Genomic DNA, 20136 nt, shown 5'->3' on the forward strand with positions numbered 1-20136 from the left:
GCAATAGTAATCTGTTGGCAGAGACGTTACAGCAGCAGCAGCAGCAGATGGGACCAGGGGGACAGCAACCCGGGATGAGGCCACAGCAGCCGGGAGCACTGAACAAGGTAAGGCCCCCGAAAAATTTAGGATGTGAAAATAGGTGATTATTGCCATTTTTTAAATCAGGTTCAGGTTCATTTATTTGTTTGTCCCCGTGGGGCGATTTGGTTTACAGCAAGGCATAACACAGGCAGGTAACATGAAACACAAAAACACAGCAAAAAGGCACATAGTACACATAGAACATTTAAAACAGGATGGCAGTTCAAGGTATCAGTGTAACATTATAATTCATAACTTTCCCATAAAGTTGTATATAAAAAATTAATACAATAATACAAATACAAATTACCTTCTATCGGCATTTAGAGCCTTGATAGCTACAGGCACGAAGGAGAACTTATACCTGTTGCTTTTGGCCCCTGGAAATTTTAGGCGAATGCCAGAGGGAAGCAGCTTGAACTCAGAGCAAATCATTAGATCAGTGGGGGAGGAGGCCCTGCATTTCCCCGCCCCAAAATAAGTTAATAGCACAGGCAGACTCTTCACATACTAAGAGCATGTCTGAAATAAGTGTCAGAGTTGAAATAAATGCTTAAACATGTAGCTATAGGTGTAATGTTCAGAGACCACAGAAGTGAACCTTTTTCAAGCCTGTTTTCTCAACTCGCTGTTTCTCTGCAAGACATTTTACTCCATAAGCCATATCTCCAGAATTGGTGGGTCAAACTGAACAACCAATATGTCCATTTGAAGCTATGATACCCTGCTTTCATCTGACATGAAAAAACTAAAATTCAAAAAAAATCCAATGGCAGTATCTCAGTCAAATTTGGTCACATATATATATATATATATATATAATATAATAATCGGTTGTTTCTTTCCGATTATTTGTTTTTAGCACCGATACCCATATTAATTAAAATCATGAATATCACTACTCAATATTTCATGTCAAGAACCCCAAAGATTATATGTATTTGGCCGCCGACCCCCATCTGAAAATATGTCATTCCAGGGACCCCCCCCAGAAGCAAAGATTTGAGCTAAAAACGTTTTGCTCTGAAAGAATATATTCAAACATTTGGGCAAAACATTTTCACGGGTTTTTCTAAAATAGCAGACCTATACAAGCTCGTAGCGCGCCACTCGGTGGCGTGCTATGAGCTTGTAGATCTGCTATTTTTCAATAGCTAAATTATAACAATGTTCAAAACACCAAAAGGGGTTCCCGCCCCAAAATGCGTAAAAAAAAAAAAAAAGCTAGCAATCTTTGTGGTTTGCAGTGGAATGGAAGTAATTCACAGCGTCATGAAACCCACTGAGCTGTGTTATTTTCACACACGGCTTCAAGGCAGAAACGTTTTCATGTGGCACGGTGGGTAAATTAGCTGCCCGGTGCCCACCACCACTGGGCTGAGTCTGGGGGTTCCAAGCTTCAAACCCACCACGGCCTTGTCAAGGGTCTATATATATACACATCCCATTTTGGGGCGGGAACACCTTTTGGTGTTAGCATTTTTTATATGCTATGCTTTAGCTATTGAAAAATAGCAGATCTACAAGCTTTGGGGTTCAGTGTCTTTGCCCAAGGACATTTCGACATGTAGACAGGAGGAGGAGGAGCCGGGATTCGAACCGCCGACCCATGGATCATTGGACGACCTGCTCTACCTCTTGAGCCAGTCGACGAAGTCTCTACAAAAAGAGCTGGTTGAGAACCACTGGGATATAGAAACGGTGACGACGAACGTAAGGCGACTAGAATCTTGCGCGCTCGCAGTCTTAACGCCACGACGCGGTCCGTGTCTCTCCGTGAATATCGTGTGTCCGAGTGAGGGAGAGACACACGGAAAAACGTACATTTTGAACGAAGTCAGACGCCGGCGATGTGTCTTAGTTTGGTCACTGACTGACTGTGTTGTTTTTCGTGTTGTGTTTTCTCCGTGAATAAGAGAGAGATAACTTTACTTTATGTTGTTTATTTGGACAGGACAATGCATATTAATGGACGTAAATACACCGGATATACTGTAGTACAGTTGCTAATTTTCATCCGCAGTCCTCACAGGAAACACAAAACGGAAAAACAAGACAGTCAAACAGTGGAATACATTTACATAACACAAGTAAGACGCGCAAACGCGGGAAGTGAACGCAGCTATACGTCCAAATATGGAGTGTGTTGCATCAATCACAAACTAATCACTCAGCTCCATATATGGGCACAACAGCGGGACAGACACACAGACAGACATGATCTGCTAGGTCTCATAGTAAGTGCTCACTGCGTTCGCAATGACATTACGTAGGGAACACAGCATAAAAAAAGAAATACACCTAAAATAATCAAACGGTTGTATAATCCAGGTGTGTCCGTGGTGTCGTGTCGTTTCCCAGCCGTTGTGGGTGTCGCCCTACGGTGGGCGGAGTGACGCCGTTACGGACCACCACCACGGCGGTCCTCGTGGCGTAACAGACGTAGTAACGGCGTCACAAAGGATGTAGGGCAGACTGCCGCGCCCGCCACGCCCGCCGCTATCCAGTTCCATGGATAAGTTGCTCAGTGGAGTTTTGAAGCACCTGGAACTTAACCCATTCTGACCGGGAACCCATTTTGGTGTTAGCATCATGTTATGCTTTAGCTATTGAAAAATAGCAGATCTACAAGCTCATAGCGCGGCACCGAGTGGCGCGCTACGAGCTTGTAGGTCTGCTATTTTTGAAAGATCGAAGAGCGACTGACATTTTCAGAATCTGATCTCTGGTCAGAATGGGTTCATCAGACCAGTGTGTGTCCAGTGGAAAACCTCGTATGAATCTGATCTCAGGTCAGAATGGGTTAAGAACGATCTACTTCCAGCTGTATATCCTTGTGCTAAATGCACCGGCGCTCCGTCTTCAACGCTGAAAGGCGCCTTTGTGGCGGTGCGGGGGCTTGGTGGTGGTGGTGACGCGTTGCTATGGATGGAGGAAAAGGCCCACTGTGATTGGCCAGGAGCCACAGACAGAGCGTGGTTGAAAAGTAAAACGCCAGAGGTCAAAACCGTGGCGCATCATCACAGCGAGAAGAAAGCACAAGCGTGAACTTGGCGTGACGACTCGGCCAACCTGAACGGGGCACAGATATGTGGGCGTGGAATCGTCCCAAATGTAACGCTAGATACGGCCGGGCACACTTACTGCACGTGTTTAAACGGATGAACCACTGATTCATGTTCTTGTCGAATATGGTCATTATATTATTGTACAAGGATGTCCCACTTCTCTGGGTTTACGAGGTACGTAGTGTAAAAATGATCCTGAACTGACATGGTCAATCTTTATTTACAGCATTTATGAGCATGTCACAGACATGATGATGTCACAGACATGATGATGTCACAGACACGATGTCACAGACGTGCACGGAGCAAGTTCAGTCAGGAAACTCCGTGCCGTTGCTGCCGACTGTTCATTGGGCCGCCTCAGCATCACATGATTTACTTCATCCAATCACACACACTCGTTCCATCTTCATACCGGCTATTTAAACTGGAAGTTTGCACTGCCCAATCGGCTTGCTTCCTTAAGCTGCTGAACACACTGATAACTGCTTGCACTGCTGTTTAGGTACGGGGGATTCAGAGTCCCTATGTTTGGGACTGACGGATGCGCTTAAATTTATATTCAATAAAATATATATTCCATCCATTCTCTGAGTCGTCCTGACTGAATTATAAACCTGTAATCCATTTGTCAGAAGTTTTCAAAGTTAACACCAGTTAACATTTCTGCTCCAAACAAGCTTGTGATTCCTACCACCTGTGTGGGGAGCTTTCATTCTCCTGTCCTCTAACCCAGAGGCTCCCAAAGTGGGGTCTGGGGACCCCCAGGGGTCCTTGAGGGAGTTCCAGGGGGAACCCAGCTATAAGTGGACCCTTTATGGATCCATTTGTACACTCTCAGAGTTAAATTAACATTGATTTTACAATATAAATCGGGGGTCCCAGACATAGAAATGCCATTAAATGGAGGGTCCATAGACTAATGCATGTTAAACTGGGGGGTCCTTGAAATTAAACTGGTTGAGAATCTCTGCTAGAGCCGTACAAATCTTCTCTTACGATCCCATCCCTTTTCAAATGGGGGGGGGGGGGGTCCGTGGGATAATTAGTGTCAATTTGGGGGTCCTTGACATAAAAAAGTTTGGGAACCACTGCTCTCTAACCGCCTATTTTGTTCCCCTCTCATCATCCCTGTTCTGTTCCCTGTCCTTTGTTCCATCTCCTCTCCGTATCCTTCCCTCCCATGGCTCACCTATCTCTCCCCTTGGTTCCTAAGTCCAGCAGACTTAGGAACAGCTTCTTCTCCTCCACTGTCATCTACTGTCATTAGTCCAGCAGACTTAGGAACAGCTTCTTCCCCTCCACTGTCATCTACTGTCATTAGTCCAGCAGACTTAGGAACAGCTTCTTCCCCTCCACTGTCATCTACTGTCATTAGTCCAGCAGACTTAGGAACAGCTTCTTCCCCTCCACTGTCATCTACTGTCATTAGTCCAGCAGACTTAGGAACAGCTTCTTCCCCTCCACTGTCATCTACTGTCATTAGTCCAGCAGACTTAGGAACAGCTTCTTCCCCTCCACTGTCATCTACTGTCATTAGTCCAGCAGACTTAGGAACAGCTTCTTCCCCTCCACTGTCATCTACTGTCATTAGTCCAGCAGACTTAGGAACAGCTTCTTCCCCTCCACTGTCATCTACTGTCATTAGTCCAGCAGACTTAGGAACAGCTTCTTCCCCTCCACTGTCATCTACTGTCATTAGTCCAGCAGACTTAGGAACAGCTTCTTCCCCTCCACTGTCATCTACTGTCATTAGTCCAGCAGACTTAGGAACAGCTTCTTCCCCTCCACTGTCATCTACTGTCATTAGTCCAGCAGACTTAAGAACAGCTTCTTCCCCTCCACTGTCATCTACTGTCATTAGTCCAGCAGACTTAAGAACAGCTTCTTCCCCTCCACTGTCATCTACTGTCATTAGTCCAGCAGACTTAGGAACAGCTTCTTCTCCTCCACTGTCATCTACTGTCATTAGTCCAGCAGACTTAGGAACAGCTTCTTCCCCTCCACGGTCATCTACTGTCATTAGTCCAGCAGACTTAGGAACAGCTTCTTCCCCTCCACTGTCATCTACTGTCATTAGTCCAGCAGACTTAGGAACAGCTTCTTCTCCTCCACTGTCCTCTACTGTCATTAGTCCAGCAGACTTAGGAACAGCTTCTTCCCCTCCACTGTCCTCTACTGTCATTAGTCCAGCAGACTTAGGAACAGCTTCTTCCCCTCCACTGTCATCTACTGTCATTAGTCCAGCAGACTTAGGAACAGCTTCTTCCCCTCCACTGTCATCTACTGTCATTAGTCCAGCAGACTTAGGAACAGCTTCTTCTCCTCCACTGTCATCTACTGTCATTAGTCCAGCAGACTTAGGAACAGCTTCTTCCCCTCCACTGTCATCTACTGTCATTAGTCCAGCAGACTTAGGAACAGCTTCTTCTCCTCCACTGTCATCTACTGTCATTAGTCCAGCAGACTTAGGAACAGCTTCTTCCCCTCTACTGTCATTAGTCCAGCAGACTTAGGAACAGCTTCTTCCCCTCCACTGTCATCTACCTAAACTCCTCATCCACTCCTTTCCCTCCTCCCCCCAACCCAGACACATCCTAGTCTATAATAACACTATGTGGACTCATGTGATAATATGGCCACTGGACTTGTGGAACATGGTCTCTGGACCTTAAAGTTTAGCACTCTGTGCATTAATGGGCCATGTGCAATATGGACAGATCATGTTTTTCTTCTTCCTCTCTTATCTTATTTATTACTTATTTATTAAATGACTACTGCTCATTCTACCGTTACTACTGTAATTAATGTATCCTCCTTGCTGACATGTTTGCGCCATTTGGTGAGATGCGAAAATATTTTTCGCTGTGTTGTACTTAACCCATTCTGACCGGGAACCCGTTTTGGTGTTAGCATCATGTTATGCTTTAGCTATTGAAAAATAGCAGATCTACAAGCTCGTAGCGCGCCACCGAGTGGCGCGCTACGAGCTTGTAGGTCTGCTATTTTTGAAAAATCGAAGAGCGACTTTTAGAATCTGATCTCAGGTCAGAATGGGTTAATCAGACCAGTGTGTGTCCATTGGAAACTTCGTATGAATCTGATCTCAGGTCAGAATGGGTTAAATGTAATCTCTCAATCTCTCCTCTCCTCCCCTTCCTCCCCAGATGAATATGATGGCCAGCTCGGGCCCCTATGGCGGTCCGTACGGCCAGCCCGGTGGCGGCCAACAGGGGCTACCTGGGGCGGGGCTGGGCCCACAGCTCCAGAGCAAGGCGGGTCTGGCCAACAGCCTCGCTGCCCAGTTCAACATGGACAAGAATAAGACGGCGCCCGGCCAGGGCATGCCAGGCATGGTAAGGAACAACACAAATACGAGTCACGTCTACTTACTGTGTTCAATGTGGTTGTCGGCCTTTTTGTATTATGATAGGAGCCCTTCTTCCATGGAAGACGTTCCCTTCCTGACTTTTATTTCCCTTTTGTAACCCCTTTTGGTGTTGGCATCATGTTATGCTTTAGCTATTGAAAAATAGCAGATCTACAAGCTCGTAGCGTGCCACTCGGTGGCGCGCTACGAGCTTGTAGATCTGCTATTTTTGAAAAATCGACGACATAGAAACATACCTTTTTCATAAAACTGTCAGGATGTAGAAGACATTTTTAGAATCTGATCTCAGGTCAGAATGGGGTTAAATAAACTTATAAATAAATAAAAATTAAATACTCTGCAGGCCCAAAGAGTACACCTTCCCAATGTCACTGTAGAGAATGCTACAGCTCAAGTGGTTTACGTTTTTACAATGTGGTGTTTTTCCCACTCACCAAGGCTGCCTATCTTCATCTACTTGATGTTAAATTGGACCTAAGGTCACGGTCATCTTAGAGTGGTTGTAGCCAAGCCAAAACATCGCTGTCACCGTTACGCTAAGCCGGCGTAGATCATGACCTCCTTCGCTATTAAGAGGGTTTGTATGAGTGGGCATGTATATCGGCCAAGTGTTTTTCACCTGACAAAGAGCCCTTTGAGTCTTCAAAACGCTGTCGGTGTGTGTGTGGAGACTGTGGAGAGTGATTTATATGAATGATGGGGTTCTTTTCTCTTGTATTTGTTTTTATTTTATTGGTGAGCTCTTATTTAGCTCTGAGTGCAGATTGAAGAGCGTATTTATTGACCCTATAGACCTCCTATTGTTCAACAAACACTGGAACTCGGATCAATGTAGGATTGATTCTGCTCTCGATGCTGAAGGAGCTTAATTAAATATTACCTCTGAATCCTCTTTATTTTGTCGTGATGGTCGTGATTTCCTGCAGTGTCTAAAAAAACAAACAAACTTGTGGAGGTTTTGTTTTTTTAACCCATTCAGGACGGGAACTTTTGAAAAAATCGTGAAAATGTGGCGCAAATCTTTGAATAGATTTCAGTCAGAGCGAACGTTTTGAACTCAAATCTTTGCTTCTGGGGGGTGGTCCCTGGAAAAACATATTTTCTGATCATTCTGGGGGTCCTTGACATGTAAAAGGTTGAGACCACCACTAGATATAGAAACATAGGTTTTTTTTTCCCCAGAAAAATGCCAGGATTTAAGGCTTTTTCTTTTTTTAGAATCTGCCTCAGTCCTAAATGGGGGGAAAAAAAGAAAGCAAAATCGAAAGGCAGTGCTAAGATCACTGTCTCATTACAATTTAGGTTTACACAACGAATCCAGAATAGTGATAAAAATAGGTTTTCAATTAGTCCCAGGATGCAGGGATGGTCTTTTAGACGAGTCCCAAGGACATTTTATGAGTCCCACTTCAACAACGTTAGGAGTCATATTTTGCCATTTTTACTAATTGCAACATTTAAAGCCCATTTTATTTTATATGGTTATAATGTGGTTATATTCATGTAGAAAACAGAAGAAGAAATGATTATAACTAAAGCTAGCAAAATAATCTAGAATAAAAACAGTACAGTAGTACAGTAGTGCATCCCGTGGATGCAGAGGTCGTTTTATTGCGTCCCTTAACTATAAACTGCGTTTTGGGTTGCAAAATGCAGCCCATTTTAATCTCTGAGTAAGTACAGTGTCTGTGCATACTTACTTTACACATTTTCCCTTGTCTGTGTCCGTCTCTTCTCTCCAGGCCTCCCAGCAGCAACAGCAGTCCTCTGGCGTGCCAGGCGGTGGCGTTGGCGGGGCGTCGTCAGTAGGAGTGGGAGGAGGAGGAGGAGGGGGGCCACCGGGCGGTCTGGGTGGCGTGGGGGTGCAGGGCGTGGTGGGCGGGGCAGGTCCCGGCGGCGCGGCGCCCCCGACGGCCGACCCCGAGAAGCGCAAGCTGATCCAGCAGCAGCTGGTGCTCCTGCTCCACGCGCACAAGTGCCAGCGCCGCGAGCAGGCCAACGGCGAGGTGCGGCAGTGCAACCTGCCCCACTGTCGCACCATGAAGAACGTCCTCAACCACATGACGCACTGCCAGGCCGGCAAGTCATGCCAGGGTAAGAGCCGGGTGTTCATTTCGTCGACTAAAACTACTTCAAGGACAACTTTAGTTTTTTTTCAACCAAGGTTCATGTTTTAGGTTGTTATTAGAGAAACTAGCTAGCTTAGCCACCGAGTCTGATGCGCTCTGGGACAACAGAGCAGGTGCATTCTTTGTTTTGATTAAGTGTTCCAATATCGTGGTTTAAGCACGTCTAAAAAGCTGTCGGATATGGTTTTTCCTCCTTTCATTGAAATCCACTTTAACATCACTTTGCCGTCTTTGTTTGGATTTCTAACGTGTCCTCTCATGATGTTTTTCCTCCTCTCTTCTCCTGGTTCTCTGACGCTCCTCCAGTGGCGCACTGTGCCTCGTCCAGACAGATCATCTCTCACTGGAAGAACTGTACGCGGCACGACTGTCCTGTGTGTCTGCCGCTGAAGAACGCTGGAGACAAGAGGAACCAGCAGTGTGAGTGTTTTACACTGTGTGCGCGTGCGCGTGCAATGTGACTAGTCGTGAATTGAAATGATAATTCAGAGTCTCATCCAGTCATTACTTATTCACTTATTCATGTAAGTAGTCACAGATGCTTGTCATTTCTTTTTACAATATTTTTCCCCCCCATAATTTCAGTCTATATACCAGCAGTTATCTAGCCTGGCTGGGCACCATTTCATTTAGGGTATATGATCCTGTCGGGGAGCAGATGATATCGTTACGTCATGTTGTTTTGTAGTCGACTTCCTTTTCCCTCAAACCGATTTTTCTCAATAAAAGCTACAGGCTACGAGAGCTTTTATTGAGAAAGGGGAAAAGGAAGTTGCCGCCGTCATGTTGTTCCTGCTTGTCGACTACAAAACAATACTACAACATGACGTAACGATATCATCCGCTCCCGACAGGATCATACAGACTTTTGAAACAGAGACCAGGCTTTTCCTCCGAGGTGGTGGAAAGCCTGATGAGGCCAGGTTAGCAGTCATCAGCCTCTGGCGTAGGTTAGGTTTGTTAGGTAAAGCTGGCCAAAACAATGAAAACACACAAAATACAGCAATCGAGGGCGATGTGTTTCTGCAGGTGAATACCACCGCTCTACTCCAGTGGCTGGTTGGTATAGACTGAAATGATTGGTACAAAATGTATTTGTTTTGTTATACAAACAGTTCAAAGTTAACATACCTTGTCTTTTAAAGCGTTGGGACACTTTGCCAGAGGTTTGTGTATAGTTACCTTGTCATGATATGATCTAACTAGTGCATTTGGCGACACATATTGCTCCATTGATTAGAAAGAAATTATATAAAATAAAAAAACACTACCATCTCATTAACTTCCATTGTATTATGTAACCTGATTCTGACAATATATAACATCACAAAATGTTAGTACAGTGTTTGTTTTAAAGATTTGTTTCTGGATCCGGTCTGTGGATTCTTCCTTCCTTCCTCCCACTGAAGTGAAGTTGATCTTTTTATGAAGAACAAACACCGTACCGTACTGTGGGCTGTATTTTGCGTGTCTTAAGTACCAGGTCTTATTCCCTAACTTGAGTAAACTAAAGACCTGGAGGCGTGGTCAATGCTCTCTGGCCACTCAGAATAGCCAAATGGCATTGATCACACCTCCAGGTCTTTAGTTTACTCAAGTTAGGGAATAAGACCTGGTCCTTAAGACACGCAAAATACAGCCCTTTGTATTTTATGTTTCTTCTGGTCATAAATCAGCTTTTATTTGCGTTTAATAATGTAGGTGAAGGATTTTGAGAGTCTTTTCATTGTACAATGGAAGTCAACAGGGTGCTATTGTGGTATTATTATTTCGAAGTAACTGCGCAGAGGGGGTGATAACTCGTCAAAGGGCCTAGTGGCATCATGACAAAGTGCTGCATTGGTCCTCCCATCCTCTGTATCACTGTATCAGTCTCTCAACTAGTCTGGGACCCCTCCATTTGAACTGGGGACCCCCCACCGTAAAAGCACTTGGAACTGTAGGAGTTCGACTTCAGTTGAGATATTAACATTTAGTTTATTAAAGTATTGTGAAAACAGCCGATCTACAAGCTCGCAATGCCTCGCAATGCGAGGCGGGGTCTCCTCCCAGTGGGACGTGCGTCGAGGACCTCCCTAGGGAGGCGCCCGAGAGGCATCCTAACCAGATGCCCGAACCACCTCAGCTGACTCCTTTGATGCAGTAATGGTTCTTTTCAGGTTGAGAACCACTGCTCTCTATCGCTCTTTAACGTGTCTCTCTTCCTGCTCTCCTCCCGCAGCGCTCCTTAGCAACGCCGGCGTGGGCCTGGTGAACTCTTTAGGGTCGGGGGTGCCCGGGGGGGCCCAGCCCAACGCCCCCAACCTCAACCCTCCCAACCAGATCGACCCCAGCTCCATAGAGAGAGCCTACGCCGCCTTGGGCCTCACGTACCAGGGCAACCAGATGCCCCAGCAACCTCCACAGGCCATGATGGCCAACCAGGGCGGCCTTCAGGGGCAGCCTGGAATGAGGAACCTTAATGCCATGGGTGAGTTTTGATTGATTGATTGAAATATTTACGCGACACGTTCACCGAGTGCCGCTCTACGAGCTTGTAGATCTGCTATTTTTCAATAGCTAAAGTATAACATACCGGTAATGCTTAAAGCACAGAAAGGGGTTCCCACCATAGACTGGTTCTCACCCTGAATGTGCTAGTATACATATCTGTACTATGAGCTGTGCACAGATTACCACAGACGTGATTACTAGTAAAAGAGCCTAAATGAATGTCTACACCAAATGTAGCCTAAGGCTGAAATGCAGTTATGAATAATTGTAGACTAGAGGGACAAAATGAAGGAATGGAGTAAAGACCCCTGGAGGACCCCCCCCCCCCCCCGGGCCAGCAGCATACTGTATATACAGTAAGCCGAGGTTTAAGTGGTTAATAGGATCTATAGGCTCAGCGTGTTAACATGAGTTATGTTTGCTCCTCTTTAACCCATTCTGAACGGGAACCCATTTTGGTGTTGGCATCATGTTATGCTTTAGCTATTGAAAAATAGCAGATCTACAAGCTCATAGCGCGCCACCGAGTGGCGCGCTACGAGCTTGTAGGTCTGCTATTTTTGAAAAATCGAAGAACGACTGACATTTTTTAGAATCTGATCTCAGGTCAGAATGGGTTAGTCAGACCAGTGTGTGTCCGCAGTGGAAACATCGTGTGAATCTGATCTCAGGTCAGAATGGGTTAACACTGGAGTCTATACTCCTTTGAAAGGTCGCAAAGTTTGTAAAGAGATGAGTGACTTGAGTGCATATAATGAATCGTCTGAAAGCGCAGGGGGGCGTTCAAACTTGTTTCAAAAGGGGGCCATATTAGAAAATATTAAAACACCAACTACACCTCCTGAGTCCTGACATGTCACATGGTACATAATGCGTCACATTTAAACAATTCTATGTAACTATAATCATAAACATTAATCAATGGTCCTTTTGTCAGGTGTGTGCTGTGAACAAAAAGGTTTTTTTCAGCCATATGTCACATTACCAAATGTAAAAAGGGTATCTTTGAAAAACACTGTCTTGCCAAACACGTACTTGTAAAAAGGGTGACAAGCTGACATCGGGTCAATCTAGAACTCCATATGAGGACGACCGAGACTAGATCTAGTGCTGACTAGATTGGGTCAATCTAGAACTCCATATGAGGACGACAGAGACTAGGGGTGCGTTCGGAAATGCTCACCGGGAATGTGGTCAGTTTGTTGAGTGTGGTGGGCGGTGACGTCACAGAGTGCGTTCAGTCAGTGCCTTATTTACGAACGACCACAGCTGTGACGCATTCCCCCAGCCTCAGGGTTAGGGTCGCTCAGTGCGGGCACTCGGCACAGCCGGTGCACAGGCAGCGCACTGGATCTTCGAACGACAACGCACCGAGTGCACTGAATAAACGAACGACAAGAGAGCACACCAGTGTGTTCAGGGCGCATTTCCGAACGCACCCTAGATCTAGTGCTGACATCGGGTCGATCTAGAACTCCATATATGGATAGTGACGACTGGCATCGTGGTGACTGGCAGAGACCCCCCTCTGGGGATACCGGAGAACTCGCCAGTTTACCGACTCACATTTAGTGCATTTTAGTTTGACTTCACCTTCATTTAAATGTAATTGAATTGAGAGCGAGCGAGAGAGAGGATAGTTGTTTAGAGTTTAAACTTTAGCATTCCCACTTCATTCTAGTGTAAACGCCAAAGTACTGAAACAATGTAATTCAGAATATTTTTTCTCTCGTTTTGATATCAATGAAAATGCGCCAGGACGTGTTGTACACACACGTCCTTTGGATCCGTCTGTTGGATTAGTTAAGACGTTCCCACACGCCGTACAGTCTGAATGGGTGCCCACACTTTTTTGACTTGAGAACTACTTTAAAAATGGCAAGCTCAGATATTTGGTAAACATTTTATTGGCGGCAGCAAAGAAAAGCTATCACAAGAAAATGGGGACAGATGGAACCTCCAACACAGGGACAATGGGAGGACTTGATTCAGGAGATTCATTTTATGGAGACACTAACACACAGTCTGAGGCTACAAGAAGAAAAAATGGAGGACAAATGGTATAAATGGACAATATTTAAGGGTATAGGGGAATGAGAGACAACTGTGAATGCCTAGAAAGATGTATGTAACTTTTTTAAACACATCGCCACCGAGTGGCGCGCTACGAGCTTGTAGGTCTGCTATTTTCGAAAAATCGAAGAACGACTGACATTTTTAGAATCTGATCTCAGGTCAGAATGGGTTAATCAGACCAGTGTGTGTCCAGTGGAAACCTCGTATGAATCTGATCTCAGGTCAGAATGGGTTAAGGCATACATTAGGCAGTAGTTATTACAATTTCATAACATTGTTATCAGTCATTCCAATGCATAACCTCCCCCCCTCCCCCCCCTCTCTCTCTCTCCCCAGGAGGGAACCCCATGGGAGTGAATGGTGGACTTGGCGTGCCGTCCAACCAACAGTCCAGCCTACTACCAGATTCCATCAATGCACAGAGGTTAGTACACTTAGTAGAGGTTAGTACACTTAGTAGAGGTTAGTACACTTAGTAGAGGTTAGTACACTTAGTAGAGGTTAGTACACTTAGTAGAGGTTAGTACACTTTTTTTTTCTTTTTTTGTTGTAGAAAGGAAACTCATGTCCTAGCCAGCATCTCTGAATTTGCATTCAGTCACTTTTATTTGAGGTTAATTCGGAGAATGTTCCCTTTTAATCAATGGAGGGTGGCTCCACTGCCCGCGTTGCGCTGCGTTGTGCTGCGTTCGGTGACTCGAAAATTGCCCCGGTTCGTTTTTTGACGGACCCACGTACCTACAACACATTATCCATAATGTTGCTGACGTGCAGTTTTCAAAAGCCCGCAGTGGAGCACCTCTAGCGTGACGGAGACGCAACGCGTCCGGTGGAGCCCTGGCGTTACAGTTTCATTGCCTCACTCTGGGACGCTTTAGGTGGCGCCAAGCAGTGAAACCATACTGTACACAATGTTTTAGCGTTGCAGTGTTGTACATTGCAACTTTACCGATAATGCAGTGAACTACACACTTCAGGGTCCATGGCATGTCACAAACGGTTTGACTTAGTAACTTGGTAACTTGGTAGAAACTGGTCATAGTAGTACCAACTAAACGCATTTTGGGCGGAAACCCCTTTTGGTGTTTTAAAATGTTAGTTTTATACTGGTCAAGTCAAGCTCTAGTGGCGCGCTACGAGCTTGTAGTCTGCTATTTTTTGAAAAATCGTGAAAATATTTATTTCAGAAAACTGGAGGATTTTTTTTAAATTTCAAGGTCAGGCCAAAATGGGTTAAATTCAAGTCTGTTACGCACTGTTACAGATGGTCCCGTTTGAATCAACTCCCGGTAGTTACCAATGCAACCCTGATGGCCTTTTTATAATTAATATCTGTTCCTAATGTCTTTGTTTCACTCTCTTTGTTTCAGTTTAATGAACGACGGTGTGGGCAGCCTGGGCTCCATGCCCACGGCCACCCCGGCCTCTGCAGCGGGCATGAGGAAGTCTTGGCACGAAGACATCACCCAGGACCTCCGAAACCACCTCGTCCACAAGCTGTGAGTCTGCTGCACCACAGAGAAACCAACCGCCAACAGGATTATCCAATTAAGACCTGAAGAAAGAGAAACTTATGTTTCTATAACCTGGCCTCACCAGGCTTTCCACCACCTCGGAGGAAAGCCTGGTCTCTGTTTCAAAACGTCCGTATGATCCTGTCGGGAGCGGATGATATCGTTACGTCATGTTGTAGTCATTGTTTTGTAGTCATTAGGATGATATCGTTACGTCATGTTGTAGTATTGTTTTGTAGTCGACAGGCAGGAACAACAGGCGGCAACTTTATTGAGAGGGAAAAGGAAGGTTCCTTACTTTTCCCTCAATAAAAGCTCTCGTAGCCTGTAGCTTTTATTATCGGTTTGAGGGAAAAGGAAGTTGCCGCCTGTTGTTCCTGCCTGTCGACTACAAAACAATACTACAACATGACATAACGATATCATCCGCTCCCGACAGGATCATATACCCTAAATTAAATGGTGCCCAGGCTAATGTTTCTATGTCAGTGGTGCTCAAACTATTTCATGTCAAGGACCCCCAGAATTATCTGTAATTGGCCATGAACCCCCATCTGAAAATATGTTGTTCCAGGAGCAAATATTTGAGTTAAAAACGTTCGCTCTGAAAGAATATATATTCAAAGATCTACAAGCTTGTAAGCTTGTAGATCTGCTATTTCTTCAATAGCTAAAGTATAACGTAATGCTTTAAAAAAAACACCAACCGGGGTTCCCGGCGTCCAGAATGGGTTATTCGCTTTAGCGAGTGAACGATAAACTGGCGTTGGAGAGTCAGGCCGTCTTCCCCAACCCCAGACCCGGCTGACTTTGTTTCTTGTATTCCCTGTGTGTTGGATGAGCAGCGTACAGGCCATCTTCCCAACCCCAGACCCGGCTGCGCTGAAGGACCGACGGATGGAGAACCTGGTGGCGTACGCGCGGAAAGTAGAGGGCGACATGTACGAGTCCGCTAACAGCCGGGTAAGAACCTAAAGAAAGTAGAGGGTGACATGTACGAGTCCGCTAACAGCCGGGTAAGAACCTAAAGACCTATTGAAAGTAGAGGGCGACATGTACGAGTCCGCTAACAGCCGGGTAAGAACCTAAAGAAAGTAGAGGGCGACATGTACGAGTCCGCTAACAGCCGGGTAAGAACCTAAATGTCTCCCAACATCATACCCCTCACTCAGGTGACCCAGCCGGGGTGATCAAGTCCTGACTTACGTCCCAGTAGCTACCCTCGATCAGACCTAAAGAACTATTTCAGTGATGTAAATAGGTTTTCAATGTAATGAGTCCCGGGATGGTCTTTTAGAATGAGTCCCAGGGACATTTTATGAGTCCCCACTTCAACGACAGTAGGAGTCACATTTTGCCATATTTTACAAATTGCAGCATTTAACTCCCATTTCATTTTATATGGTTATATTGTGGTTATATTCATGTAGAAAACGGAAGAAGAAATGATTATTATAACTAAAGCTAGCAAAATAAACTAGAATTAAAAAACAGAAAGAAATACAGTAGTGCATTCCGTGGATGCAGAGGTCGTTGTTTTATTGCGTCCCTTAACTATGAACTTCGTTTCGGGATGCAAAATGCACCCTATTTTAATCTCTGCTGTTTCGTCTTGAGAAGTATCCCACAAGCTTTATTATCTTTACACACTGTGTCACATTTCATGTGTTTCACATCATCAATGATGCAAAAAGGATGCCGTTGAAGTTTTGACAGGTTGACATCAAGGTCGCATTCACACCTGTGCGATTGTTTTATTTAGTGCGTTTGGCGTTCACACTGTGCTTTGTCAACCGCAGCAGGAAACTGTATCAATGTGTTAATTTCATAAAGTACACAGTGAAATTTAAAAGTTAAGTTAAAAAATAAAGGCTACTTCGTGTGTGTGTGTGAGAGTGATGGCAGATCGCTTCAACTTTACCAATTGGTTTTGTAAAGTAGTTGCTAGCCTATATGCATAAATTAATCTGGTAGGTTAATGGGAGTAGCTTACTGTCTACACACAAACAAACCTACCACTTTATATCTGACTCCAGATCAGCGGAGCAAACTCTTTACTTGAATGCGATGGAACCCAATCTCCTCCATTCTGTCGCTATATATCCTGTACACTGCAGTGTTCTGTGTGTAACCTTCAGCATTTGATAAATATGATTTATATTGCGATAAGGGCTTCATCATTAGACCATGTCCGCCACGGCACAGACGTACATTAATACGCTGCGTATTAATGCCTTCTCACCGTGTGCCAAATCGTGTACAGACGTTCGTATCCTGCCACAACGTTACGCTGCTTTCACACGGGCAGATGTAACAGATGCAAAGCTACACTGGTACACCTAGTCACAGACGGTGTCGTCGTTAAGCAGCAGTAAAGGTCCCACTGGCAGCACCTGTCCGTTTATCTCTAGCACAACCATGGACGTCCAACACACGTACAACGAATTACTCACCTAATGCTGCACCTAATGCAGGTTCCATGTTTAATTCCAGCGTGTGTAACCTCCATTGTCTAAGTGACCGTTTTCATATTGTAAATATGGTCGCTAACGTGGTTTAGCGACCATGTTTTAGCGACCATGTTTAGCACTTTGACAGCTCATCCATCGTGGCTCGTTTACAAGTGAAACGGACTTCCTGTGCAGAAACCGCCTCATCAAAATAAGAGCCACTTGTAATGATTACCGTAGTCAACACTAGTTTTATTTCTAAGTCTTACTTACAGGACGTTAACATCTCATTTGAGTTCCTTTTGAAGGCCTGTCAGCATTCTCTAAATTCCTGTCTCTCAGCTGGTGCGCAAATGCGCCTCCATGCCTTTGATCTACCGCGCACCAAACGTTTTTACGGCGCATGCGCACTGGCGCACCGCTTGTGTGCACCCGTGAACATAATGCCTACAACACCCAAAAGGGGGTTCCCGTCCTGAATGAGGTTTAACGGACTTGCTCTCGCTTGACTCCTCTTCTCTGTTGCTCTTTGTTTGACCTCCAGGCGGAATACTACCACCTGTTGGCCGAGAAGATCTACAAGATCCAGAAGGAGCTGGAGGAGAAGAGGCGGACGCGGCTTCAGAAGCAGGGCATGATGCCCGGCCAGCCCGGCATGCCTCCCTCGGGGCTCCCACAGGGGCCCCCGAACATGGGACAGCCTTGCATGCCCCCCTCGGGCCTGCCCCAGGGCCCCCCGAGCATGGGGCAGCCGCCCATGGCCCCCGGACAACCCCCAAGTAAGCGCACACACACACACACACACACACACTGTTCAACCGATGTGACCATAAAACCTTAAAACCTTTTGGGGTTCTTTTCTTGCCACCCAGCTCTAGTGTGACTCTCTTTAAGTTGGTGTCACCTGCAGCCTTCTGGATGAGTTTCCCAACCTGGCAACCCCGTGACACACAGCCCCGTTACACTAATGGAACAACCTGGCAACCCACGACATATAGAGCCCTATTTGGTGTGGCACAGTATGCCTTGTTATGACTAAACTTATCAGGCTTTTTTTTCTTTTACAAAAAAAATGTAATTGTGAAAATAGACGACCTACAGTGCTGTGAGCGTAACAATTATTTTTTGCTAAGTACGTACATATTTGTACCCCCCAGCTATGGGACGTTATCAGCCATGTCCACTGGAGCTTAATGTGGTGTCTTCACTAGACTAGAACTAGACTTTTGACGCTCAAGATGTTTTTACTCTCTCTCTCTCTCTCGTCAGACGGTCCTCACGCCGACCCCTCCATGGTCCGGCCCAGCGGTCCAAATCAGATGGTCAACAGGATGCAGAACCCTGCAGGTGAGGTTCTAGCCCCTGACCATGGAATAAAGGGAATATCCGCACTCTCTTGTATAGAGCATCGCAGTCCCGCCCCCTCGAGAGACCCGGAAAAGAAATCCCTGTTCATTTTCCTCATAGACTTTTCAGAAAGTATTTATTTAAAGACGTTTACGCCGCGGACAAAACCAACTCTTGTCGTGACAAATCATGACAACAAACACAATTTTTCGGGCTGAACAAATAATTAGAAAGAAGAAGAAAACGGCAGGTTTAAACACTTTTCTTTTGTTGTTTTTCTTCTTTGTAATTATTTGTTTGGTCCAAAATATTGTGTTTGTTTGTCATGATTTGTCACGACAAGAGTTGGCTTCGTATGACGCTTATAAGGTCTTTAAATAAATACGTTTTGAAATGTCTATGGTCGATTCAATTTGGAGTTGTACTTAAATTCAGTCACAAACCAATGGACAAGAACTCATATCTTACAGAAACTATAGTAAAATACGCACATCACTTCGTGGAGGTGCTGGGTTCAAAAAGTGACATAGGAAAAGAGAAGGGAACCCGCACACTCGTATGCTCCAAAAGATATATTTATTGACGACGTTTAGGGCCGAGGCTCTTCATCTGGTCAAAACGGTTTCGACCAGATGAAGAGCCTTGGCTCGAAATGTCGTCAATAAATTATACCACAGGTCGTTTCGAGGAAGCGATCTGATTGGTTGAAACAGCCTTCTAGCCGTGGGTTAAACCAGCACCATTCACCACCTAATCAAAACGAAGAATTCAGCTGCTCTGTTCTCCCAGAGCGCTAGCAAACTAGGTGGCTAGGCTAGCTAGTTTATTGGGACATTTGTGGTCGTAGTGACTACATCTGTCATTAAAAATATATATTTTTCAGCGACTTTCTTAGTTTTAAGCGTAACTGTAAGATATTACATCACTTCAGTGATGCTTGCGGAACTCGACTTCGTCTCGTTCCTGACCAATAATCACGTTAACCCACACCCTCTCGTGTAATATTGCTTAAATATACCTTCTCTTTTCACAAGAACTCATTCCTGCCATCCTTGCCACCTGCAGTTCCACTCTGCGGAATAAAGAAAGTGTTCTCCCGGTATCGTGTACTGAACGTTCTGTTTTGTTTTGTTCTGCGTCTGTAGGGATGAACCAGTTTGGTCAAATGGGGATGCAGTCCATGGGTCAGAGGTCGACTCCGCCCCTTCCTCTTGGCACTCCAATGAACCAGGTCGGGTTTTTGTTCTAAACTGTATTAAAGGTCTCGGTTCTTTTTGGGGAAAATGTCATGGATTTGTGCAATATGTATGCATTCAAATGCAAAGACGCTAAACGAATAATTCTGTAGTGAGTGTGGAAATATAGTGGCCCTCCCTCTCTCTCCATTTTCTAAGTGAATACTGGACAACTCACCCCGGTGCTTGCCCGTTTTTCCTCCTGGAATTTTCACCAGTGAGGGGGATAACTTTGTAATATGCTATTGGCTGTTTGTATTATTTTTGGAAAAATATAAAAAGATACTCCTGTGGAAAGGCTATATTATTTTACTTATATTGACCCTATAAACAATTTAGTATTATTTAG

General features: G+C 45.1%; 1 protein-coding gene across 4 annotated transcripts in view; it reads left to right on the forward strand.

The window, feature by feature from the left end:
• Nucleotides 1-7: 7 nt before the first annotated feature.
• LOC308323720 (histone acetyltransferase p300-like) overlaps nucleotides 8-20136 on the forward strand; it is a 53926-nt gene continuing 33797 nt past the window's right edge. For 3 of the 4 annotated variants that reach the window (XM_080775511.1, XM_080775513.1, XM_080775512.1), the window contains exons 1-11: nucleotides 8-107; nucleotides 6320-6508; nucleotides 8286-8637; nucleotides 8979-9092; nucleotides 10894-11142; nucleotides 13578-13665; nucleotides 14612-14740; nucleotides 15601-15718; nucleotides 17750-17984; nucleotides 18475-18552; nucleotides 19698-19783. In XM_080775511.1, coding sequence (XP_080631637.1) covers nucleotides 48-107; nucleotides 6320-6508; nucleotides 8286-8637; nucleotides 8979-9092; nucleotides 10894-11142; nucleotides 13578-13665; nucleotides 14612-14740; nucleotides 15601-15718; nucleotides 17750-17984; nucleotides 18475-18552; nucleotides 19698-19783 — 1698 coding nt within the window. In that variant the 5' untranslated portion in view covers nucleotides 8-47. Of the gene's footprint in view, nucleotides 108-6319; nucleotides 6509-8285; nucleotides 8638-8978; nucleotides 9093-10893; nucleotides 11143-13577; nucleotides 13666-14611; nucleotides 14741-15600; nucleotides 15719-15858; nucleotides 15886-17749; nucleotides 17985-18474; nucleotides 18553-19697; nucleotides 19784-20136 lie in introns of those variants that run through there. The other variant, XM_080775514.1, reaches the window with a different exon arrangement.

The sequence above is a fragment of the Protomyctophum bolini genome (assembly GCF_963924005.1).
Source record: "Protomyctophum bolini genome assembly, chromosome: 11".
In the NCBI taxonomy this organism is placed as follows: Eukaryota; Metazoa; Chordata; class Actinopteri; order Myctophiformes; family Myctophidae; genus Protomyctophum; species Protomyctophum bolini.